Below are 12,409 nucleotides of genomic sequence, written 5' to 3' on the forward strand. Positions count from 1 at the left end.
AAGAGGAAATCAATGAAACAGTTATTCTTTGAAAAGATCAGTAAAGCTAACAAACCTCTAGCAAGACCGACAAAGAAAAAAAGACAGAAAATGCTAGTATCACTACAGACCCTGCAGACATCAAAAAAATAGTAAGGAATTCTGTGAACAACTCTACACGCATCAATTTGGCAACTTAGATGAAATGGACCAATTTCTCAAAAAGTACAAACTCCTCAACTCACCCAATATAAAGTAAATAATTTGAATAGCTCTACAGCTATTAAGGAAATTTAGTTCATAATTTAAAAACTCCCCCAAAGGAAATCTCCAGACTCAGAAAGTTTCACTGGAGAATTCTACCAAATATTTAAAGAAGAGTTAGCACCAGTTCAGTTTCTTCTAGAAAATAGAAGACAGGGGAACACTTTACAATTCACTTTCCAACTCAGCTTCTGATACCATGATACCAAAATCAGACTAAGACAGTACAAAAAAGAAACGTACAGACCATATTCCTCATGAATATAGATGAGGAATATTTTAATATTCCTTAAAATGTTAGGAAATAAAATTCAGCAATATGTGAAAATCTTTCCACGGCCAAGTGGGGTTTTTTCCAAGAACGCAAGGCTGATTCAGTATTTAAAAATCAATGTAATAAAGGAAGAATTTTTTAAAAAATCAATGTAATCCACCCCGTTAAAAGGCCAAGGAATAAAAATAATATGATCATATCAATTTATGCAGAAAAAACCATTTGATAAGATTCAATACCTATTCGTGATTTAAAAATCTCAGAAAACTAGGAATATACAGGAACTTTCTCAATTTGATAAAGAATGTCTATGAAAACCTACTGCTAACACCATACCTAATGGTGAAAGAATGAAAACTTTTCCTCTAAGATCAGGAGCAAGGCAAGGATGTTTGCTCTCACCATTCTTAATCAACATTAGTGCTGGAAGTTCCAACCAATACAATAAGGAAAGAAAGGGAAATAATAAGATTACAAATTAGAAAGAAAGAAAGAAACTCTCCCTATTTGGAGAGAACATGACTGTTTACATAAAAAAAATCAAGGAATCTACAAAACAGTTCTTAGAACTAATAAGAGAGTTCAGCAGGGTCATAGGATACAAGATCAGCATACAAAACTCAATTGTATTTCTATATAGTAGCAACGAACACATGGAAACCAAAATTTTAAATACAATACCACTTAAAATTGCTGAAAACCTGGAAATATCTAGATATAATAACAAAGCATGTCTAGTGTGTGTATCTGAAAGCTCACATGCTAATGAAAAAAAGAAAAGAAGATCTCAATAAGTGGAGAGACATACTGTGTTCATGGATTGCAAGACTCAAGAAAAAAGTCTGTTCTCCCCAAATTGACATACAGGTTTAACGCAAAATCCCAGCAGGAATTCTTGTAGATATAGACAAGATTATTTTAAAATGTATGTGGAAAAGTAAAGGGACTAGAATAGCTAAAACAATTTTGAAAAAGGAGAGAAGAATCCCTCTACCTGAGTTCATGACTTGTTATATAGCTATTCTATAGCTGCAGTAATCAAGACTGGGTGGTATTAATGGAGGGATAGGCACATAGGTCAAGGGAACAGCATAGAGAATCCAGAAATAGACCCACATGTGTGCAGCCAACTGACTTTTTGACAAAGGTACAAAAACAATTTAATGGAGGAATGGTAACCTTTTCAACAAAAGGTGCTAGAACAATTAAGATCTCCATAAAGGAAAGAAAAGGAACCTCATCTTACGTAAAAGTTAACTCAAAAAAGATTATAGATTTAAATGAAAAGTGTAAAACTATAAAACTTTTAGAAGATTCTAAGAGAAAATCTTTGGGACATATGGCTTGCTAAAGAATATTTAGACATAATACTGAGAGTATGATCCATAAAAAAACAAAATCAATAAACTGGACTTTATCAAAATTAAAAACTTTTGTTCAATGAAAGACTCTGTTAAGAGGATAAAAAGATAAGCAACAAACTGGTAGAAAATATTTATAAACCACACTATCTGACAGAGGACTTATTCCTGGAATATATAATGATTTTCAGAATTCGACATAAAAGAACCAAACAGTCCAATTAGAAAATGGGCAAAAGACATGAAGAGAAGTTTCACTGAAGAGGTTATAAACATGAAAAGATGTTCTATATCACTAGACATTAGGGAAGTTCAGATTAAGACCATGATGAGATATTACTACACACTTATTAGAATAGCTAAAATTAAAAATATTGATAATACCAAATGCTGGTGAGCATGCAGAAAAACTAGATTTCTCATACATTGCTAGTGTGAATGTAAAATGACAGTCAGCCTTGAAAATAGTTTGCCAGGTTCTTAAAAAATTAAGCATACACTTACCATATAACTCAGTAATTGCACTCCTGGGTATTTATCCCAGAGAAATGAGAACTTATGTCCACAGAAAAACCTCTACATTGTTGTTCATAGAAACTTTATTTGTTATAGCCAAAAACTGAAAATAACCAAGATGTCTTTCAGTAGGTTAATGGCTAAACAAACTGGTATATCCACACTATGGAATAATACTCAGCAGTAAAAAGGAACAGAGTGATGATACCCTCAACAACTTAGATGCATGTCAAGGGCATCATGTTGAGTGAAAAAAAGCCACTTTCAAAAGATCACATGCTGTATGATTCCATTTAGGTAACATTCTAAAAATGACAAAATTATAGAGAAGGAAAACAGATAGTGGTTGGCAAGAGTTAGAGATGGTGGGAGAAGGGGAGTGGGTGTGACTATAAAGAGGCAGCATGAGGCAGATCTTTGTGATGATGGAATAGTTCTGTATGTTGGTTGCAGTGGCTACATTAATCTATACTTGTGATAAAATGTACAACTATACACACACATTCCAATGTCAGTTTGCTGGGTTTAATATTGTACTACAGGTACAGAAGATGTAACCATTGGGAGGAACTGGATGAAGGGTACGCAGAATCTCTCTGTACTATCTTTGCAACTTTCTTATGAATCTATAACTATTTCAAAATAAAAAGTGAACCAAAAAAGAGAGTAACAATAATTAATTCAAATATGTTTCCATGCTTTAGGAATAATGGTATCTTGAATGGCATTTGGCATTTTGATTGGATATAAATAATAATAAAACTGGTTACATTCTGGAAAAAACCCATTAAAACACTATTTTGAGATGGGCTCTATAGTCTTTGTCAGACTACCAGAGGGGACCGTGACACAAAATTTTGATTTTCCTCTAAATTAAGAGCAAAGCTTTTCAGTCCTCACTGAAGAAACACTTTTCTTTTCTCCCATGTCTCTTGTGTAGTCACCTGCATGTATCTAAACATGCATTTACAGACAGGGCAATTCATCCTCGCCTGTGTGGGTCTGTGCAGTGCACCTGGGACCACAGGGTGCTCTGGGTAAATCTAGGAGCATTCTGATGTTACTGTGAGGACAGCAGCTGAGCAGTTGAATCTGATATAGGTATCCACTTCTCAGGAAAAGGGTTGAGACTTTAAATGTAATACTGTATGCTTTAATTTCTCTAGTATATTTATCTTGCTTAATTATCCCAGTGGACCTCCTACATTTTAAAGAGGCGTCTATATCTGATGGGAAGCCGGAAGCAGACAGGGAACGAAGTTCACAGAGCAGTTCTATATAGGACCACAGATGCTAAGCTGTTTATATTGTGGCCCTCATCACACCTGCCTTTTGAAACACCCTACGGGCCACCCAGAATGGTTGAAAGAAACCAGCCTGGGCCTGGGAAGGAGGAGTGTTCCTCTTATTTCCTCATAGCAGAAGCTTACAGACCAAAAAAGACCACTTTCTATCTAAATGTACATGTTGAACCATTGACTTCGTATAACTTACTCTTTTCTGAAAAGGAAAAAAGTAATTTCTATTTTCTCGTTGCACATTGTGACTCAGGACATTCTTCTGTGGTCTAGTTGCTGATTTTTCTCTCTTATGATTGGGAATAAAAGAAGGATGTGAGGCTGGAAAGGGAAAAAGTGAAAGCTTAGAGTGAGAAATAAGGATCATTTATTCTTCAGGCAGCACCCAGGGCCATTCCCCTCACATGTGACCACTGTAACAGTATAAGTGAGATCCTATGGCCAATGGCACATTCCTTGTCAGTGACTGTGGGGCATAGAGAGTGAGGGGAGGGAGAGCAAGGTAAGTGGAGGGAGGGGTTTTCTGTGATAGTGGCCTGAACAAACCTGGGGGGTTGCACACGTGTTTCTATATTAAAAACATTAACATCAAGGGTTGTCTAACCCCTGTTTCATCGTACTACTGTAACTTTTCCTATTACACTCTGACTTTATATTTACAGGTTTTTGATGGAAGTGGATCGTTTTTGTCCTACATTAACACATCTGCTGACCCACTCTATGGCCCCCAAGGCCTGGCCCTAACTTCAGACGGCCACGTGGTGGTTGCAGACTCTGGAAACCACTGTTTCAAGGTGTATCGGTACTTACAGTAACAGTGGGCAACTGGACACCCCCTTACAAAGATCTTACACTATAAACTGGAATGGATTTCTCGACGCAAGACCAGATTATACTAGACTGTTCATGCTAGAAGGAATCATCGGTGAACTTTCCAAGGTTATTTCTGAATGTAACGATTTCCTTAAAAACTGCATATCTGATTTCCATAATCCACATTTAGGGTTGAAAAAAAAAGAAATCTCTTCTACTGAATCTATAAAAACTTCAGAGTTTTACACCTGTGAACTATGGCTTATAGGACAGGGATTTATGTAGTTAAACTAATTTTGCAAATCAAATAAGCATTAAAAAGCAACTAGAATATGTAAAGGTATTTGTTAATCCTGTGAGTGGTAGCTTTTGTGCAGAGCTTCCAAAAACAAAACAAAAACAAAATCTGTTATAGTTATATACTTTATTTAACTCGGTCACAAGACCCAGGGGATCTTCTAACCTCACTTTTACAGTAGGTATTACCCTTGTGACATTTTTTTGGTTATCAGTAGCTACATATAAATTACTTTGGGAAAAACGGAAACTGTCTTGCAAAATCCTCCCAGCTGGGATTAGCAAGCGTCTTGAGTTTAGCACTTAAAAAAATCAATGCAAATTTCCCATCCTTTCTGAGTTAGAGCGAAGATCTTCTTCATGTGTTCTTTTCATCTCTCTCCTGCTCACCTTGTATCAAAAAACAAAGTTCATTTTCAGGAAATCCTGAAATTCCTAATACTTTGAAAAGCATATTACACCAGCCCCGTTAACTCCAGATTAATGCACTGGAATGTAATCAAGAAAAAGTCAGTCACGTTTTCTGTGCCACGTTCTCACATGTGTCTCTCCTCTTCCACTTCACGAATGCGAAAGCTTTACCTCCTGCAAAATGTCAGCACATGTAGTAGGACACCAGTATCCTAGGACAGAGAGCCATAAGCAGCCCTTTGGAGGACTGATGGTGTCAACCAAAGGCATGTGATTGATCAATGGTTTCCTTTTAGAAACAAGTGTTACCAAAGTTGTGTTATCTCAAAAGCATTACAGGTAAGGGCATGTTATGGTTATTTATCATTGTCTAATGACTAGTAGAGGCATTAAAGGACTATATATACATGATTAGGGTAGGGTAGAATGTATCATATATAGATATATATAGCTGAATCTTCGGTGTATTGAAATAGGCAGCACTCTGAAAGACAGAAGCATCTTCAGCACATTCCTTACTGCACAGTTTAAAGCCGTCCTAGTAGAGCAAGCCCTAAAGCAGATTTAATTTTTGCCATTTTCCAGGAATGCTTGTTATCGGCTGACTTTTAAGTCAGAAAATGGCCTTCTGTGCTTTCAAAAACAAAACAAAAAACAGGTCAAAAGAAAAAAAACTTGAACTTGAGTTACATTTAACTTTAAGTATAAATGCATTTTGAAAAATGTTGAGAATAATTTAGTCAATCTAATACTGTAAAATAAGATGTGGTCTATTTCCACTGTTTAATTTTCTACTCAGTTCTACCAAACAGGATGTCATGTTTGGCATTTTCAATAATGACTTTGGGACCTTTTTCACTGAAAGCACCTTAGAACTGTACTATAACATTTCCCACATGTATAACTATATGAATGTGATGTTTCTTGCTTATTAATTTATAATTCAGCCATTCTCTTATACAGGACTTCTTTAAATTTAGAAGGGAAATCTTCCAATTATCTATCAAATTTATTATGCCCAAATCAACCTCTGAAAAAAATTTTTTTCAGGAAGATTTACATTTAGGTTTAGTATTTTTTTAGTTAGGTAGAATTTTCAAAATAATTGAGACTGTCCGTGATAAAGTTATATAAATCAATAACATTTTTAGAATGTTAAACTAAGACACTGTTTCCTAACGTCAGTGAAATAAGTCTTTGAATTTAAACATTCATATTTAATGAGCGCTTACTGGGTGCCAGAGGCTATTCTAGGCACTGGGGATAAAGTAATGGATAAAACAGACAAAAATCCCTGCCCCCTTGGAGCTTACACTCTAGTGAGGGAATTTCATTTTACCGTTTATTAACATTCTGCATAAAAGATAAGCTAGACCCTTGATAACTCCTGGAATGTTTAAAAGGAAACTTTTTAAATTGGTTAAATGAATTTCAGTTTATTTTCACAAGTAAAAATGGCTTCCTATGTAGATTCTGTCATAGGCCGTTGATCTTAAGACTAGTTTACTTAAAGAGGTTTTTTTGCACATTTAAATTATACTTGTGAATTTAGAAATTAACCAGCCATCATACCATATGAGACTGGATATCTCGATAGTAGATTGAATACAAAGCTAATTTTTTTACATGTCAATATTGGAATGAAACTGGAATGAAAGAAGAGATACTTTGATTCAGACCTGTTCCACTGTCTGTTACTAAAACACATGCTATGGGCACTCCAGGAAACACTATATTTTCCCCAAAATATGTGTAATCATATATGTTAAAGTATAGATAACATTTCAAATTTGGATACATATGTGCATTTACTGTATTAGTAAGCATATTTTAGGGGGAAAAGTGCTGCTGCTAAGATACGAATAGACAAGATTTAAATGAAGCTTTGTCACATTCTTTGAAAAATGGTTTCTAGTAAACTGAGAAGGATAGTAAAATAAGTGACTTTTTTTCTGGGCTACCATTATTGTTTGATTTCTCTTTGTCAAGTGTACAGAACCTGTCATACATTCACGATAAGTAGCACTGAAAAATTACCCATTCAGATTTCCCCTGGGCACTTATGGCAAAATGTTGCCAGTTAGAATGTAAAGGTAGGTGACCATGCATTCCCTCCCCTCTTATAGATATTAGTAACTGTATCTCTGACACAGACCTCCCCTGCTGGACACAGGGAGGTGGGTGGAGAGTCACTTCACCACCTAGAAACACATGAATAAAAAGCCTTTATGACTGTTAGCCATTTTTAAAAAAATGGTTCTTAGTATCTTGATCAAACTTTAATCCCTAGTAACTAAAGTCCCCAAGTTTCCTTCTTTTAATTTACTCTTTGACTAGATTTGAAACAAATAAATACTAACAGGTCCATGCAACTAGAACACACTTGATTCTACTACTAAATATACAGGGTATGTCCTAATGGAGTTAACTGGAAAAGCAGTACGCTAGCAAGTGTCTATGGATCCTTAACACTGAAGGGTTCACATAAATGCTTTGGTAATACCTATTGAGTTAACTGGAGAAAATAGCAAATAAGCATCAGGTAATCTGCAGATTAGTTCAGATGGGAAAAATCTTTATGTACATTTGGACTCTATCTTATCCTCCCTATTCACCAGCTTCTGAAAAAGGAGGAATATTTTTAATATAATTTAAAAATAAGACATTTCCAGGTAGGATAAAATTGAAGTTATTTGCTGCAAACATTGTCTAATTTTGCTTAAAATCAAAAGTCGTAATACTGTTGCATTCTGTAAATGTTGCAGGGTTTTAAACTTTACAATTATTTTAATATTTTTGATAACTAGGAATCTAGCATTGCCATAAAGGAAACGAAGTGCCCATCAAAAATTTGGTATAAATAAATAATTTTTTTGTTTTGTTTTAAATGACCGTAAGCTACAAATCATGATGTTAATCTTAAACTTTCTGAAGATGAATTGTGTGGCAGTGATTGTGTGGTCTGTTTGTGGAGAATGTATGAAAGCTATTAATATTCTAAAACAGATGAATAAATTGGCTATGTTGTTCCAATGAATGTACAGCACTTCCAGTAACTTTTGAAAGCAACACAGCCTTAAACTCAATGTTTTTGCTTTATGACATGGGAATGTTCTGTCATGAACAGAGTGTATTCTTAGAATTCTTTATATCATTCTTAATTCTATAGCCTTTCAATCCTATGTATGAGTATGAGGGGTTTTCACTTGCTTTTTTTTTCTTTTTAAATTTTGTACATTCCACCTTTATAGGTCTGTTTCATATGTTTTGTGCATAGAACACTAAGTCTTGCGCTCTCTGACATTGATACTGATATATTCTCATCATTTGTTCTTTTATGAATCAAAATGCTGACTGCCTATTTGAAGAAAAGAATGAACGCTGTGCATCAAAGTGTTTGTATGTTCATAGCTACCTACGTACCGCAGTATTTTGGATGCTTTAGTCTACAATAAATCTTTAAATTAATTCTGTCTTGAAACATAGGAGAAACAAGATTCATGTGTATATCTTTACCATGCACAAAATCTCAAATCATCATAATAAAGTTTGTTTTCTCCATTTCCAGGGTGAATGTTTATTTATTTAAACATTTAAGCTATTTATTGTTCTCTTTCTTAGTGAAGGAATAAATGAAGGTATGTTCTAGAACATGTGGAAGATTTCAATACCTCAACCAAACTGTTTATACTAGGGAGAAAAAGTTTAGTTAATGCGATTGTTTTCGTAATTTCTCTTTCTGATAATTTGTTGTTGATATACAGAAATGCAACAGATTTCTATATATTTTCTATATATTTCTATATATTATATATTTCTATATAATATATATATATATATTAATTTCGTACTCTGCAAATTTACTGAATTAATTTATTAGTTCTAATATTAATTAGTTCTAATAGATTTTGGTGCCATCTTGAGGATTTTCTATGTACAGTATCATGTCATCTGCAAACAGTGACAGTTTTAATTACTTCTTTCCAATTTGGATTCCTTTTATTCCTTTTTCTCCTCTGATTACTGTGGCTAGGGCTTCCAATACTATGTTGAATAAAAGTGATCAGCGTGGGCATCCTTGTCTTGTTCCTGAGCTTAGAAGAAATGCCTTCAGCTTTTCATCGTGGAGTATGTTGAGTATACTGTTAGCTGTGGGCTTACTATATATAGTCTTTAATATGTTGAGGTATATCCCCCTATACCCACTTTGTTGAGAGTTTTTATCATAAATGGACGCTGAATTTTGTCATTGAAACATCCTTGAATCCCTGGGATAAATCCCACTTGATCATGGTATATGATCCATTTAATGTACTGTTCAATTCAGTTTGAATTGAATATTTTGTTGAGGTTTTTTGCATCTATGTTCATCAGTGATATTGGCCGGTAATTTTCTTTTTTTGTGATATCTTTGTCTGCTTTTGGTATCAGCGTGCTGCTGGCCTTGTAAAATGAGTTCAGAAGTGTTCCTCCCTCTGCAATTTTTTGGAATAGTTTAAGAAGGATAGGTGTTAACTCTTCTCTAAATGTCTGGTGGAATTCTCCTGTGAACCCATCTGGTTCTGGTCTTGTAATACTATAAACTTCCCTCTTAGAACTGCTTTTGTTGCATCCCATAGATTTTGGATTGTTGTGTTTTCATTTTCATTTGTCTCTAGGTATTTTTTAATTTCTTCTTTGATTTTTTCAGTGATCCGTTCATTTAGTAGCATATTGTTTAGCCTCCACCTGTTTGTGCTTTTGCAGTTTTTTTCTTGTAGTTTCTAGTCTCATAGCATTATGGTCAGAAAAGATGCTTGATATGATTTCAATATTCTTCAATTTACAGAGGCTTGTTTTGTGGCCTAGCATGTCATCGGTCCTGGAGAATATTCCATGTGTATTTGAAAAGGAGATGTATTCTGTTGCTTTTGGATAGAATGTTCTATGTTTATTAAGTCCATCTGGTCTAATGTGTTATTTAAGGCCAGTATTTCCGTATTTATTTTATGTCTGGATGATCTGCCCATTGATGTAAGTGGGATATTAAAAGTCCCCTACTATTATTTACTGTCAGTTTCTCCCTAATGTCTGTATGCTTTATGTATTTAGGTGGTCCTATGTTGGGTGCATATATATTTACAATTGTTATATCTTCTTCTTGGATTGATCTCTTGATCATTATGTAATCCTTCTTTGTCTGTTGTAACAGTCTTTGTTTTAAAGTCTATTTTATCTGATACTAGTAATGCAACTCTGGCTTGCTTTTGATCTACATTTGCATGGAATACCTTTTTCCATGCCCTCACTTTCAATCTGTGTGTGTCTTTAGATCTGAAGTGAGTCTCTTGTGCGCAGCATATATACAGGTCTTGTTTTTGTATCCATTCAACCACTCTATGTCTTTTTTTTTTTTAATTTATTTATTTTGGTTGCACCGGGTCTTAGTTGTGGCTTGCAGGCTCCTTAGTTGTGGCACATGTGCTCCTTAGTTGCGGCTCACGGGCTCCTTAGTTGTGGCATACGAACTCTTAGTTGCGGCATGCATGTGGGATCTAGTTCCCTGACCAGGGATTGAACCCGCGTCCCCTGCATTGGAAGGTAGATTCTTACCACTGTGCCACCAGGGAAGTCCCCACTCTAGGTCTTTTGATTAGAGCATTTAGTCCATTTACACTTAAAGTAATTGTTGACATGTATGTAAATCCTTATTGCCATTTTTTTAATTGGTTTGGGGATGTTTTTGTAGTTCTTTTCTGTTCCTTTCTTCTTCTTTTGTTCTCTTACCTTAAGATTTGATGACTAAGAGTTTGGATTCCTTTCTCTTTTGTGTGTGTATGTATAATAGATTTTTGGTTTGTGGTTACCATGAGGTTTATATATAGCAATCTATAAATAGATAGAGAGATGATTATTTTAAGTTGCTGCTCTCTTAATTTCAAACACATTTTAACAACTCTACACTTTTACTCTCCTCCCCTCATGATTACTGTTTTTGACATCATATTTTACATCTATTTGTTTCGTGTATCCCTTAACTGCGTAATGTGGATATAGATGATTTTACTGCTTTTGTCTTTTAACCCTACTAGCTTTGTACATGGTTGATTTACTACCTTTACTGTATGTTTGTCTTTACCAATGAGCTTTTTCCTTTCATAATCTTCATATTTCTAGTTGTGGCCTTTTTTGCTTAGAGAAGTCTCTTTAACATTTCTTATAAAGCTCGTTTGGTGGTGCTGAACTCTTTTAGCTTTTGCTTGTGGGTAAAACTTTGGATTTCTCCATCAAATCTGAATTGAGAGCCTTGGCAGTTATTCTTGGTAGTAGGTTTTTCCATTTCATCACTTTAAATATATTGTGCCACTCCCTTGTGGCCTGCAGAGTTTCTGCTGAAAAGTCAGCTGATAGCCTTATGGGAGTTCCCTTGTATGTAGCTTGTTGCTTTTAATATTCTCTCTTTATCTTTTCATTTTAATTACAAAGTGTCTTAGTGTGATCCTCTTTGGGTTGATCCTGTTTGGGACTTTCTGCGCTTCCTGGACTTGGATGTCTATTTCTTGTCCCAAGTTAGGGCATTTTTCAGCTATTATGTCTTCACATATGTTCTCTGCCCCTTCCTCTCTTCTTCTGGGACCCCTATAATGTGAATGTCAGTACCCTTGATGTTGTCCCAGAAGTCTCTTAAACCATCCTCATTTCTTTCCATTCTTTTTTTCTATTCATCTTTAGTGATATCCACTACTCTGTCTTCCATCTCACTGATCCATTCTTCTGTATCATTTGGTCTATTGTTAATTCCTTCTAATGCACTTTAAAATTTCAGTTATTGTATTCTTCATCTCTGTTTGGTTGTTCTGTATATTTTCTAACTCTTCGTTAAAAACTTCTAACTTCTCATTCTGTGCAACCATTCTTCCCTCCAGTTCTTTGATCATTAGCTATCATTAGCTTGAACTCTTTCTAGGGTAGATTGCCTATCTCCAGGGTTTTATCTTGTTCCTTCATTTGGAACATGGTCTTCTGTTGCCTCATTTTGCCTCACTTCCTTTTTTATTTCTATCTATCTGGTAGGTTGGTTACGTTTCCACACCTTGGAGAAGTGGCCTTTTCTAGAAGTCCTATGCATCCCAGCAGTGCACTCCCCTCTGGTCACCAGAGCTATAAGCTCTAGGGGTGCCCCCTACATGGGCTGCGTGGGTCCTTCTGTTGTGGTG

General features: G+C 35.2%; 1 protein-coding gene across 8 annotated transcripts in view; it reads left to right on the top strand.

Moving 5' to 3' along the window:
- The window catches only part of TRIM2 (tripartite motif containing 2), a 260,093-nt gene that overhangs the window by 159,048 nt on the left and 88,636 nt on the right, over window positions 1-12,409 (top strand). For 2 of the 8 annotated variants that reach the window (XM_059922634.1, XM_059922631.1), the window contains one exon: window positions 4,355-8,774. The exons of the other annotated variants lie outside the window; for them this stretch is intronic. In XM_059922634.1, coding sequence (XP_059778617.1) covers window positions 4,355-4,507 — 153 coding nt within the window. In that variant the 3' untranslated portion in view covers window positions 4,508-8,774. Of the gene's footprint in view, window positions 1-4,354; window positions 8,775-12,409 lie in introns of those variants that run through there. 8 annotated transcript variants of the gene reach the window in all.

The sequence above is a fragment of the Balaenoptera ricei genome, chromosome 5 (assembly GCF_028023285.1).
Source record: "Balaenoptera ricei isolate mBalRic1 chromosome 5, mBalRic1.hap2, whole genome shotgun sequence".
Taxonomy (NCBI): Eukaryota; Metazoa; Chordata; class Mammalia; order Artiodactyla; family Balaenopteridae; genus Balaenoptera; species Balaenoptera ricei.